General features: G+C 37.8%; 2 protein-coding genes across 2 annotated transcripts in view; one reads left to right on the top strand and one right to left on the bottom strand.

Annotated features, from left to right (window-relative positions):
• The first annotated feature begins 1389 nt into the window (after positions 1 to 1389).
• kcnk4b (potassium channel, subfamily K, member 4b) lies at positions 1390 to 14655 on the top strand. Its single transcript, XM_079834787.1, has 8 exons — positions 1390 to 1632; positions 4941 to 5064; positions 5243 to 5491; positions 6464 to 6584; positions 6733 to 6893; positions 10265 to 10451; positions 11461 to 11600; positions 11922 to 14655. Exons 3-8 carry the CDS (start codon positions 5303 to 5305, stop codon positions 12552 to 12554), a joined length of 1431 nt encoding a protein of 476 aa, XP_079690913.1. The 5' UTR covers positions 1390 to 1632; positions 4941 to 5064; positions 5243 to 5302; the 3' UTR covers positions 12555 to 14655.
• Positions 14014 to 14691, bottom strand: part of LOC307137246 (hatching enzyme 1.2-like) — a 16856-nt gene continuing 16178 nt past the window's right edge. Inside the window, exons 6-8 of the mRNA XM_079834788.1 lie at positions 14493 to 14574; positions 14275 to 14402; positions 14014 to 14191 (exon numbers count right to left, since the gene is read on the bottom strand). Coding sequence (XP_079690914.1) covers positions 14184 to 14191; positions 14275 to 14402; positions 14493 to 14574 — 218 coding nt within the window. The 3' untranslated portion in view covers positions 14014 to 14183. The remainder of the gene's footprint in view (positions 14192 to 14274; positions 14403 to 14492; positions 14575 to 14691) is intronic.

The following is a 14691-nucleotide window of genomic DNA, read 5'->3' as shown; positions in this document are numbered from 1 at the left end:
AGTGTTTTCCCCCTCTGGCTTCGAGCTCTCTTTTTTATCTCAAACACAAAAACCTCATTGTCTTCGACAAGACTGATGATCTTTACAAACAAAAGCAATTAAAGGTGGTGATACACATACAATGATTCATAGTCACATGTGACTATCATGAAACGTGTAACCCCATCCCTGGCAGGTCTGCGTTGTGAGCAGCGTGAGCATGTGGCTGCTGGCATACAGCTCAGAGAGCCGTGCAAAGTCTGCAATGCTACAGCTGCAATTCCCAATAAGTTATGCACATTAGATACTCTGATACTGACACAAGCATATGGGAAGCATGTGATAGCAAGAGAGCAAAAGCAAAGGAGGGGAGACTGAAAAAGATGGTTTTCTGTATTTCCGCTGTCTTCTTACTAATACTATAGCAAATATGAGAGGCAGTCAATGGATGTTATGAAATATACTGGCATTAGGTGTTATAAATACTCATTTGTAATCCAACTACAGTTACTTTTTAGGCAACATGTTATTCTCACAATGGCAATAAATTATACATCATTTATTGATTCTCCCTATTATCTTTTCATTTTTCCTTTCTGAAGAAGCCTATCGCTTATGTACATTCAGAAGTTCTTCCAGGTTTGGGAAAGTGCGCACAGACCAGCCGATTGTCATGTGACTATCACTGAAAACTGAGACCCACACAGCATTTCTTCACTGGATTTACGGAAATCATTTCACTTTAAGAAGTGTTTTCTCAACATCGCAACACTGCATTTCTAATCAACTCCTGACGAACACATTAATTATTACTTGAATTATCACTCAGTGAGACACCATGTATTGTTGTCTTTGGAAGGCTTTTGTCTTCCAAGCACATTAAAATTCATGTCATTGACAATTTTTCTCATGTAATTTGGAATCAGTAACTGATTACAATTTGTAAGTAATCTACCCAGCACGATATACACATAGCCTAGTAGAAGCTATTCATCTTTGTTTTTCAAACCGGATTTATGAATGTAGGTAGGTTCTTGTAAATGCATGATTATAAATATGAACTAATGTTCATCTATAACCTCATCGTAAAGTGTTTCCAAATAATCATCCAGAGGGATCTTTTATTTAGATGTTTTGTTAGAAGTAATTTTTTGTTTTAGAGTTTATGCACACATTGCCCTCAACGGCATTTCCGAGTGCAAAGTAAACCTTCCTTCTGAACGGAACCCCTCCATTAAACTGGGATAAACTGAAGGGAAAGACCAATTAGCTGATCAAGCTCAGAATCTCTGCATCGACCCCACCCTTTCCCTTTTTGTTTCTTTATTTCCTCTCTCTCTCTTTCTCCATCTTTTACTGTAGTAGCCCTTCCCTGCTCCACTGATCCCACCCTCTCCCATACATACACACACACAAACACCCTCACAAACATGCTGGCAGACTTGCATACACTCACTCTCTCAGCTCAGCCTCTGTCTGATTGAGTACCTTTTCATTCTTGGGCACTCAGCAACAGTCTCTCTCCATCTCTCTCTCACACACACACATACACTTACACACCCTGTGGAAGGAATCCTGCAGTTTGCGGCTGCAGTTCTCTGGACATGCCGGACTGTCTGCTCCGAGGCGGGAGATGGGCTTGAGAGCTTGCGTGTAAGAATCTTGATTCATTTTTGTAATTTTAGTGCTAATGTGAGCAAATATTGCTGCCACAGTCCTGCATGGAAGTTCATTCCATCCTGGTGGGTTATGTGATGGTCTGTTTGGAAGATTTATTTACTAATGCTATGTTTTGCATACATTTTTACGGGTACATTTTGAATTATTGTGCATGAAAATTCAACTGTTAAGTTATAAGTTTAGTACTGAGTCTTATTATAAAGATGTAAAATAAAATGTGTATGATAACATGATGTAGTAAAATATAGCAGTAATAGGAAGCTGTGGATATACACAATGTACTGTAAGTGCATTGGAAGTTAGACATTCACCCTATGGTGTAATTAGATATATATTTTGGGGAGATTGCCTTTGGCTTGATTAATCAGTACATCTAATTGCAATTGCCTGAATGTCTGTATTTGCTGGTTCGCCAGAGCACTTTTTATAGTGAGCTTGCAACTATGCAGTCAGCAGATCCTCCAACGCTCCGAATCAAACTCTAAACCCAATAACTGCCACAGACATTTCAGCCTCCTGACATTTGAAGCTTCTCAGATCTCACACGCACACTCACACACGTTTGCACGCACATGAAGAGTTAGCCATACACTCATAAACATAAATACTGTCCTCAATATAACCCACAGCGTATACCATTACAAATATCTCTTGATATAAAAATATGAGAACTATTAAATCATTTGGCTGCATAACACGTGATATAAATATGGGAGACCAGGGTTAGTTGTCACACGGGGATGTTGTCATAATGACTATAACTCTTCAAATCAAAAGATTTGAAGAGTTATTTGCACAAATGTGTTTTCTCAGTGGTTTTTCAGTTGGGTTCAAGTTCAAAACCATCTTAAATTAGAATATGTTTTGTGGATTCTGTCCTTTAAATTCAAAGTTAAATTTCAATATCATCGTACTTTTGCAATAGCTGTTAGGTGAACACAATAAAATTACATTCAGATATAGTCAACTATGTAGTGACGGTAGATTTTAATTAACTGAAAGCTTGAATTGTATGAAAAGCTTGAAAGTTGACACAAGTGCTTTTACATTTTATAAATGTATACCTCATATTAATTATAAAAGATTATATATATATATATATATATATATATATATATATATATATATATATATATATATATATATATATATATATATATATATATATATATATATATATATATATATATATATATATATATATATATATAGCTGTAATTCTTATTCGTGATACTTTTCTGTCATTTATCCACAACTTACACAGCCTTAACAGACTCTAAAGTGCTTCTTACTCTCACTTTCTGTAATTCGATTCAGCATATAGTTGAGCTCATCTTCCGGATTGACAAGAATCTTTAGAATCGTTCTCCCTGTGTCCCAAATTCACCTCTGTGTCCTGTTTATTAGGTTTGGTTTGCCTAACAGCTGGTTAATGGTCATATGTTGCTATTCAGTTAAGTAACACATGAAGACAGAAATGTTTTGTTTTGTGAGTTTTGTTGACTGTGAAGGTACAACCTCTGTGACATGACGGGAGCCATCTGGACCTCAATGTGATTCCTGTCAGCATAACTGTCCACCAAAAGCCAAAAATACATTTGTTTAAAGTTAGGCAAGTATTCAGAGCAGCTTCACATTGGGCACCAGGGCTTTGTGTTTTATGTCTTGACAGCGTGCCATCCAAGTCATTTCCTTTAAATCAGCAAAAGGACCTTGAATAGACTCCTACAATTCATGTATGGTTTATAAAATATTAATAAAAAATAACATAAACAATATGCACACTACCATTCAAAAGTTTGGCGTCAGTAAGCATTTAAAAAAAAAATAATTATAAATTAATTAGATAAATTAATACTTTCATTCAGCAAGGATGCATTCAATTGATTAAAAGTGACGAGACATTTGTAATATTACAAAATATTTTTCAAATGATTCAGTTTCAAATAAATGCTGTTCTTTTGACTTTCTTTCAAAGAATCCTGAAAAAAATGTTTTACAGTTTCCCCAAAAAGATTAAACATCCCTTTTTCAACATTGATAATAATCAAGACATGTTTTTTGAGCACCAAATCTGTATATTAGAATGATTTCTGGATGATCACGTGACACTGAAGACTGGTGTAATGATGATGCTGAAAATTCAACTTTGCCATCACAGAAATAAATTACGTTTATAAATATATTCAAATAGAAAACAGAAAACAATTCAACATTTAAATTATAATAATATTTCACAATATTGTTGTTATTGTTTTTTTTTGTACAAATGATTGTGGTTTTGGTGAGCAGACACTTCTTTTGAACAGTTTTGTGTGTGTAGATATACACCGATCAGGCATAACATTATGACTATTGTGTCTACTGTTGTGTTGGTCCCACTTTTGCTGCCAAAACACCACTGACCCGTCGAGGCATGGACTCCACTAGACCCCTGAAGGTGTGCTGTCTGGCACCAAGATGTTAGCAGCAAATCCTTTTAAGTTCTGTAAGTTGCGAGGTGGGGCCTCCATGAATTGGACTTGTTTGTTCAGCATCAACATCCCACGGATTGGATTGAGATCTGGGGAATTTGGAGGCCAAGTCGACACCTCAGCATGGGCACCCTGACTGGTCTGCGGCTATGCAGCCCCATACGCAACAAACTGCAATGCACTGTGTATTCTGACACCTTTCTATCAGATCCAGCATTAACTTATTGAGCAATTTGAGCAACAGTAGCTCGTCTGTTTGATCGGACCACACGGGCCAGCCTTCTCTCCCCACGTGCATCAATGAGCCTTGCCTTGGCCCATGAACCTGTCGCCAGTTCACCACTGTTCCTTCCTTGGACCACTTTTGATAGATACTGCAGTTTTGGAGATGCTCTGACCCAGTCCTCTAGCCATCACAAATTGGCCCTTGTCAAACTCGCTCAAATCCTTACGCTTGCCCATTTTTCCTGCTTCTAACACATCAACTTTGAGGACAAAATGTTCACTTGCTGCCTAATATATCCCACCCACTGACAGGTGCCGTGATGAAGAGATAATCAGTGTTATTCACTTCACCTGTCAGTGATCATAATGTTATGTTATGCCTGATCAGTGTGTATGTACAGTATATATATATATATATATATATATATATATATATATATATATATATATATATATATATATATATATATATATATATATATATATATATATATATATATATATATATATATATATATATATATATATATATATAATTATTTTCATTTATATTTCTGAATACTTGAACACTTTTGTCCTCAGTGTGCCCTCAATCAGATCACAAGGTCGAGGGGTTTCAGTGTGGATACGTATCCTGAGCCCCTATACTTAACAACTGCCACAGACGGAGCTGGACAAGCCAGAAAAGGGAGGAGGAAAAGGACAGGTTTGTGGGTTGAATGTTTTCTTTAGATGAAATTGTGAGACCAACACCCATATTGCAGCTTTAATGGGTTAGATCCTCTGTAAAGTTGTTTTGTGGTCACGCTTAAGCTTTCACTGTGAAGTGATTGCAACTTTCTTTAATGGGTTCGGCTGGTTTTTCACTGAAGTCTTGTCCCCAGGAGGACAAGCACCAGAAGTGGAAAGGACAAGAAACAAACAGACTCCAGCGACGTTAAGCTATGCATTCCACCACCCTTTTCGGTGTCCTCACTGGGGTGCTCCTGTACTTAGTGATGGGGGCTTTGGTGTTCAATGCCCTGGAGGCCCCGAATGAGGAAAGCCACCACGTCCAGCTGCAAACCACCCGTCAAGAGTTCCTGGGCAACTACACATGTGTAGATCCTGACCGTCTAGAGAATCTGATAGTGGTAAGTATTGTTACAACTGACAATTCATGAGTTCACACTTACATCAAATTAAATAGAGTAAAGATTATGCGTATTTGGCGTGCTTTCCGGGGGAGGGCTCTGGGCTCAGAATTTTGGCCCGAACCCAGAGTATTCAAATCTGGGCTGGGATTTCTATTTCCCCACATGCTTTGCCATGACACTCAAAACGGACAGTAAATGCCAAAATTAAGTTTTATATTATGTTTTTTTTGTGTGCAAGATTAACATTAAGTGGGAGATTTAGTAGTGTTTAATGTTTTGTTATGCTAGTTTAGAAGAGTTTCTGTTATGTTGGTTTTTTTGGGTTACCATCATGGTGACGAGTGGAGCATGAGCTTAGTTTGAGAACAGAAATATGTTAAATGTATTATATTGCTGTCCTCATTCAGCAAGTGCTTTGCTATGCTAATGCTAAAGCATACAGTCAATTAGCAAGGTGGCATTTATTGGCTAGTTAAAGCTAGTCAAGTTTCCACGACTATAAATTTGAGATTACATGATAGTTAAATATATGAATTAGCTTACTCAAATATTTCAAGTTCAGAGCAATTAAAATGTATGATTACAAAATAAAAAATGTGCAAGTTCTGCTTGCTTAAATTTAAAATTTCTTTATTTGAGGCAACTGATTGCCTCCATTTTTTTTGCCTCCAAGTTTTGCCAACTTATTCAGGTTTACAGTGTATGTAAATTTAACATGACAGGATGAGCATAACAGACAATGCTTGAATTTACGTGTAACTCAAGCGCAAAAAGCACAAAACGCACAAACCTGACAAGGCAACCGTCATGAAATTAGCATCTTTGAAGCGTTTCATATTCATAGTTCATTTCAACTTGCTTTTGACAACTTGGGTTGAAATTTCCATAGAAATGTGTTTCAATACTGTAAAATGACGCCAACGTTTAATTGCTAATCTCATTTCTATATACTCCATTGTTTCTATATAGACGGTGGCAAAGGCTATCAGTGTTGGAATTGACATCAACAATTCCACCAATGCCACATTCAGCACCAGTTGGGACCTGGCTAGCGCTTTCTTCTTCTGTGGCACCATTATCACCACCATCGGTATGGGATTGCCACATCACTGGCTGAACGCACCTGCATGTTAAAGCCAGAGCCTGGCCTGGCCTCTGCGTTCTGGGGATCTTTGGCACTGTGAAATGTCTAAATATATCTGCCATCAGATCACAGCAAGTGTTTGTCTGTGGTCCAGGTTATGGGAACATCTCTCCAAAGACAACGTGGGGTCAGTTCTTCTGTATCTGGTATACACTGGTGGGCATTCCCTTGTTTGGATTTCTGTTGGGTGCCGCTGGAGACCATCTGGGGACGTCGCTGAGGAACGCCATTGCTAAAGTTGAAGCTCTTTTATGGGTAAATGATGATGAATACAAACATAACCTCACAGGACATTTACAGAGATACGGCCATATTTTAATAACATTCTGAGCGCATGCTCTGAAACACATGGCGCTGGTGCACTTAGGGTGTGTCCAAATCCACTTTTGCTTCTTAAATGACGAAAAAACGTATGCCGCACCAGGTGCATTGTCTAAAGGGTTGTACGTAGTCTCTTAATGACTCATGACGTCCAATAAACCAATCAGAGTCTCATCTCCCATTCCCTTTAAAAGCCAGCTGCGCTTGCACCATGGCGGATTCGCTATTTACATGGCAGAATTAACGAGCAGAAAGACTAAACACTTCTCCAGAGAGGAATCCTTTCATTTTTAATATTTAAAAATGTTTGTGTGCTGCTGCGCATCCCTGTATGTAATAAGCAGAGTGTACGCATGTTGTGCACCCGCATATAGGTGAATATTACTAACGTGCCCTTTAAATAACAAAAAAATACTGCGCTATTTACTTTAGACCAGGTTTTTGTTGGTCAATGGGGCAGTCCTTTTCCGTTGCCTAAAAATAGCAATGTGCACACCTTGTTTTCAGACCAGCACGCCCATGGGTGAACAGATAGGCGCGAATGCATTTGCTATTTAAACAACGTGGCACTGGACGTGAAAATGATAACTGCGTCAGGCTGAAACTAGCAAAAAACACTTGTGTTGTGCCAGACGTCGCATTGCACCGGGTGTATGATAGGGCCCAAAGAGTTTACAGAATGACCTGGCAGCAGTGTTGGGCGTAGCTAGTTACTAAGTAATTAGTTACTGTAATTGAATTACTTTCAACTTGTAAAGTAAAGGATTACTCCTATTTCTCTGAAATTTAATTACAGTTACTTCTGATGAATTGAACTAAATACTTTGTAGAGACTGTAGAACAATGTACACTCACCTAAAGGATTATTAGGAACACCTGTTCAATTTCTCATTAATGCAATGATCTAATCAACCAATCACATGGCAGTTGCTTCAATGCATTTAGGGGTGTGGTCCTGGTCAAGACAATCTCCTGAACTCCAAACTGAATGTCAGAATGGGAAAGAAAGGTGATTTAAGTAATTTTGAGCATGGCATGGTTGTTGGTGCCAGACGGGCTGATCTGAGTATTTCACAATCTGCTCAGTTACTGGGATTTTCATGCACAACCATTTCTAGGGTTTACAAAGAATGGTGTGAAAAGGGAAAAACATCCAGTATGCGGCAGTCCTGTGGGAGAAAATGCCTTGTTGATGCTAGAGGTCAGAGGAGAATGGGCCGACTGATTCAAGCTGATAGAAGAGCAACTTTGACTGAAATAACCACTATTTAAAACCGAGGTATGCAGCAAAGCATTTGTGAAGCCACAACACGCACAACCTTGAGGCGGATGGGCTACAACAGCAGAAGACCCCACCGGGTACCACTCATCTCCACTACAAATAGGAAAAAGAGGCTACAATTTGCACGAGCTCACCAAAATTGGGCAGTTGAAGACTGGAAAAATGTTGCCTGGTCTGATGAGTCTCGATTTCTGTTCAGACATTCAGATGGTAGAGTCAGAATTTGGAGTAAACAGAATGAGACCATGGATCCATCATGCCTTGTTACCACTGTGCAGGCTGGTGGTGGTGGTGTAATGGTGTGGGGGATGTTTTCTTGGCACACTTTAGGCCCCTTAGTGCCAATTTGGCATCGTTTAAATGCCACGGCCTACCTGAGCATTGTTTCTGACCATGTCCATCCCTTTATGACCACCATGTACCCATCCTCTGATGGCTACTTCCAGCAGGATAATGCACCATGTCACAAAGCTCGAATCATTTCAAATTGGTTTCTTGAACATGACAATGAGTTCACTGTACTAAAATGGCCCCCACAGTCACCAGATCTCAACCCAATAGAGCATCTTTGGGATGTGGTGGAACGCGAGCTTCATGCCCTGGATGTGCATCCCACAAATCTCCATCAACTGCAAGATGCTATCCTATCAATATGGGCCAACATTTCTAAAGAATGCTTTCAGCACCTTGTTGAATCAATGCCACGTAGAATTAAGGCAGTTCTGAAGGCGAAAGGGGGTCAAACACAGTATTAGTATGGTGTTCCTAATAATCCTTTAGGTGAGTGTATAATACAATAGTGGAATTAACATCAACATTTAAAGTCTAACTTTAAAATGCATGTTTTTATGTATCCTTCTCACATTTGTAATACTTTGGTCTGTTAATAAGAATAATTTATGTAGTTTTATACGTCACTGTGGACCACAAAACCAGTCATAAGGGTCATTTTTAAAACATTGATATTATATATCATAATAAATGAATAAATAAGCTTTCCATTGATGTATGGTTAGTTAGGAGGATAGGACAATATTTGGCCGAGATACAACTATTTGAAAATCTGGAATCTGAGGGAACAAAAAAAAATTTATATTGAGAAAATCACCTTTAAAGTTGTCCAAATGAAGTCCTTAGCAATGCATATCACTACTAATAATATTTTTTTTTATATATTTACGGTAGGAAATGTACTAAATATCTTCATGGAACAAAATCTTTACATAATATCCTAATGATTTTTAGCATAAAAGAAAAAGCGATAATTTTTACCCTTACAATGTATTGTTGAGTATTGCCACAAATATACTTATGACATAATATATGTGACTTATGACTGATTTTGTGGTCCAGGGTCACATATTATTTATTTGAATAATGTCTATCCTTGAATCCCTAATCAAGGTTCATATGGGATTTAGAAAAGTAATTAGAAATAAGTAATTAAATACTTTTTGGTCAGAGTAATTTGTACAGCAATCTAATTACACTATTGAAGATGTAATTAGTAAATAGAAATTAATTACTTTTTTTTTTAGAGTAACCCAACACTGCTTGGGAGACATAGCATGGAGACAAAGAATTGATTAGTTAAATAGTTTAAAAGCATTTGGATGTATATTTTCAGCCAACATGACAAACATGTATGGAAGTCAATTTCCACGTCAGAGTATAAAATAAAACTGGAATTTCTGAGATAAAGTTAAAATTTCTTACAAAATAAGCAAGGTACAATGTCACCCTTTCAAACAGTACACCTTTGTACCTAAAGAGTGCATATTAGTACCTCAAAGGTATATATTGGTACCAAAAGTGTACATAATAGTGCCTAAATGGTACATATTAGAACCTTTTTAAAGGGTACCATTGGCCATTTTTTTCTTAAAGTTATTATTATTTTATTATTATTTAAGAATTTATCTTTTTTTTCATACACACACATTTTCCTGGCTCTTTGTCGTAATTGTTTATTTCATGCTTCTCAGGACATTTTTCCTCAGTCTTCTTTATCTTCTCCATTCAGAAGTGGAAGGTGAGCCCAACCATTGTGCGTGTCATCACCGCTGTGCTCTCCATCCTGCTGGGCTGTGTTCTCTTCGTCTTTGTGCCAATTTTAGTCTTCCAGAAGGTTGAAAATTGGTCTCTGCTAGAATCGGCCTACTTTGTGGTCATCACCCTCACAACTGTTGGCTTTGGAGACTATGTTGCAGGTACCACTGGTTTTAATCCTGAAATGTTTACTCACTTGTTTTCCATGTAATGTTTCCTCACTTGATGCTTTGCTACAATTTAAGAAGTAGTTTGCTTTTCATGATCAAATTGAATGAAACTGAGATTTACTCAGTTAACACTGAGTTAACCCTCATTGAAAACCTCATTTTACCTTGGCACGCTTTTCCATATAACATGACATTAAAACAAACCACTGCATTCATCTTGTGGTAGGCGTTTAATGGGATGATTTTTTTATTATTATCAATGGTTCAAATCCACCATTGACTGCATTATTTAACAGGACATTAAGGTTTGGTTTTCAAATGGCTGAACTGAAACTACAAAGTGACTTGCAATGCTAAACATCTTACCTTTATTTAACAAGAAACTCATGTAAAAGGATATTTCATCCAAAATGAAAATTCTGCTATCATTTATTCACCCTCATGGCATTCCAAACATGCATGCCTTTCTTTCTTATGCAGAACACAAAATAAGATATTTCAAAGAATATTTCAGCTTGACTTTAGTATGAAAATCAATAGGATCCAAAACATTCAAGCTCCAAAAAAAAGGCACAACGGTAGCGTTAAATCTCGAATCAAAACATTGATCAACGCACATATACAGACTACATCAAATATGATGGCACAAACCTCAATTTTCACTTAATGTCAAACCTTATTGGTTCTCATTCATCACTTGACCACACTTTTGAGTTTTATTTCATAATTTTTGTATTTGTTTGCATTAAACATTACTTTTATGTCCATCTTGGAGCTTAAAAGTTTTGGGTCCCATTGATTTTCATAATTATTGAACAGTTGAAATGCTCTTCAAAATATTTTCTTTTGTGTTCCACAGAAGAACTAAAGTCAAACAGGTTTGGAACCGCATGAAGGTGATGAAATGATTGCAGAAACGTAATTTTTGGGTGAAATATCCTTCTAGTTTGAATAAATTACTTGATTTTTTATGTATTTTGTCAATTTTTTTGTCCATCAGGTGATGGCGAAGCAGGTGAACATCATTGGTACAAGCCTCTCGTGTGGTTCTGGGTTTTGTTTGGTTTGGCCTACTTTGTGTCCATTCTATCTATGATTGGGAACTGGATTCTGGTTCTTACCAAAAAAACCCGAGCTGAGGTAGGCCTATCATTAAATTATGATGTCAAATTAATTTTTTATAACCAAATGTCTTGTGCAGTTTAGAGCAGTGCCTGGTCAAAATCCCTAGTCCCTAGCACTGCAACTCAAATGGGATTATTAATTTCTCTCTCAATTCCCGTCCCTTCTATTTTCATGATAACCTCCATTCCATTTCCCCCCACACCCGTAATTCATCTCCACAACTCCTATTAACCTAAAATCGGTATCAAATTTCAATCATTCTGTTCCTGGTGACATACAAATCTCTCCATAACTCTCAAGCCTTTCCATTTCTCCTGCCCTACTTTCTGCTCTCAGATGGAGGGGTTGAGAGCACACGCCACAGACTGGGGTCAGAACATCCAGAACATGTCTGTGGATTTCCGTATGTCCGGAAAACTTGAAGATCCTTTCAAGCGCAGCAGGCGAAAGCGCCGTCACAGGCGCCACAGACGCAGTGGCAGTCAGGGTGAAGCCGGAGAGGACGGGAGAGAGGAGAATAAATCTGAATCTGAATCCGACTCCTACTCGGGTTCATCGGATGAGTCAGAAGGCAGCTCCGAGTCACGGTCAGAGGTGACCGAGACAGAACGGGTCCCAGGGGGAGAGGGCGGCGGCAGTGACAAAAAAGAATTAGAGAAAGAGGAAAAGCTCCATGTCATGCCCAAAGATCCCGTCATCTCTCAGCCATTGGATTACTTTGGGGAAAATCTTGCGTACATTGACGAATCCTCAGATGCAGTGAGTGGGAAGATCCACCTGGACCCCCTGCTGGATATACCAGAAACGAACCTAGCTTCTAAAGACAGGCCCAAAAGGAGACGTCAAAGGAGACACTTGAGAAGGGATCAACAGAAACCCAAGAGCCCCAAAACAAGTCCAAGTGAACCAGAGAATAAAGCGGCAAATGGAGAAATTCAGCAGAAAGACCCTCCTACACCAAAGCTGTGAGTGTCCAGGCGTTTATGGGGTTTGAAGTTCCTCAAAAGGGCCTCAGTCCTCCTCTTTGGAATAAAGTTTTGCAACTGCTAGCTTTAGGATATGCTGTGCTCCAGTGTGAAGGCACCTGGCGTTATTCTCAGATTTTACTGGGACCAAAAAAAGAAACTGTCCATGTGCCTAAAGTGAGAAGAGGGGAAGAAGAATCCGGTCTTGTCAAGTCTGGGCATGAGTGAGAACTTTTATTGGGATAGTCAGAAAGACACCTGATGACCAATAGTCATCATGTGCAGAAAGGCCATGGTGATCAGACTCTTAGTGCCATCTACTGGACGTTCACTGCACTCGTTTGTTTATGGATGCACTGACTGTTTTATTCTGTGTGCCTTTCGCTCCTTTCCTAACGTCATAATAATAAAAGAATGATAGCTTGTTATTAATGTTACTAATCCAACTCAGCTGAGGCTTACAGCTCGAGTTCATCAAACTGTAATCTTTTTCTATTACTGATAAATAACACGAAGATACAGATTCCTTGTTTCTGCCTCAAGTAAAAAAAAAAACAACTCTCATAATTGTAACTTTTTCTCATATCATTTAATATATTACACACGGCACTTTATATCTCACAGTGTGACTAAAAAATTCCACTTTTTCTACTTTGTAAATGCGACTTTATTTCTCACATATATCTTGTCATATATCTTCTAATTATGACACAATCTCACAGTTGCTACTTTGTCTTGTAATTGCGACTTTATGCCTCACAGTTGCAAGTTTATTTCTCACAAGTAATGGTGATAATTTCTCATAATTTCTCATGATTGCAACTTACTATCTTAGAACTGACACTTTATATCTCATAATGTGACTTTTTCCAAAATTGTATTTCCCAATTTCATACTTCACATTTGTTATATAACTCATAATTATGATCTAAATCCAACAGTTTTTGTCATAATTTCAACTTTATTTCTCATAATTACGACTTTGACTCACAGCTACACGTTCATTTCTCATAAATGCAACTTTATATCTTACAATTGGCACTTTATATTTTTCATAACGTCACCCTTATATCTAATTGTTATTAATAATTGTTACTTTTAACCTCACAGTGGATACTTTGTCTTGTAATTGTGACTTTAGTTCTCATAACTGTGACTTTATTTCCCATAATAACTTTAAATATGACACAATTGTCCCTTTATTTTGCCATATTTCTCACACTTGTAACTTTAAATCTCACATTTGCTACTTTCTCTTGTAATTGAATATTTATTTCTCATTATTGTGACTTTACATTTCACATTTGGAAGTTAATTTCTTATAATTGTGACTTTTTTTACTCTGAGGCAGACACAGGCTTTCATAAAGACTACTCATGAGTTTGGTGTGTGTGCCCATTTCCCCGTTTCGTTAAGTAACTCGAGGAGTTCAACCCTGCTAGGAACTAACACGAAACCACATCAGGAGTCACCCGTAACAAGGTTTATTGCACTGCAGTCAGTCCATTACATTTATGTGGTCAAGTTACAGACAAAGGAGGAAGGAAAAGATGTACTTCGCTTACACTTTGCCGTAATCCTTTTATTTAGTCACAGTCAGTATTTCACTGGGCTTTGATCTTGAGTGTTTCATTTAAAGAGCTGCAGGTAAAAAGGTCATCATTACTGTCTAAAATACTCTTGATTATAAATAAGACTACTGTACATGCGTGTAATGTGCTCACCACACTCATAGAGCTTGTTGATCTTCTGAATGTCAATGTTAGACATTTCCAACCTCTGTCCGATCTGCACTGAAGGGTTAGGAATAGGAGTGATGGTTTCCTTCCCAAAATGTATGGCGTAGGCTGTCCTGCAAATGGGAATGCAAATTCCCATCAGAATGTACTGTATATATCGGTCCTGAAGCATGATTTCAAAAGTAATATGGGTGAAGTTTTACCTTCCATAATGCATGATGGAGTTGTAGTCATAAGGGGTATTCAGATTATTTGTGTCCCCCTTCTGAAAGTTGTATGCAGATTCTGTGCAAGGGCAAACGAGTGTTCATTGTTACTGAGGTTTTCATTATGCTAAAATAAAGATTTTTTTTTTTAAAAAGACCTCTATAGAATTTGAGATTTGTCCACGTTCACACACAT

This window comes from Gobio gobio, assembly GCF_949357685.1.
Source record: "Gobio gobio genome assembly, chromosome: 14".
NCBI classification, from domain to species: domain Eukaryota; kingdom Metazoa; phylum Chordata; class Actinopteri; order Cypriniformes; family Gobionidae; genus Gobio; species Gobio gobio.
Note: the sequence above shows the minus strand (reverse complement) of the source record. Positions and strands in the feature narration are given on the sequence as shown.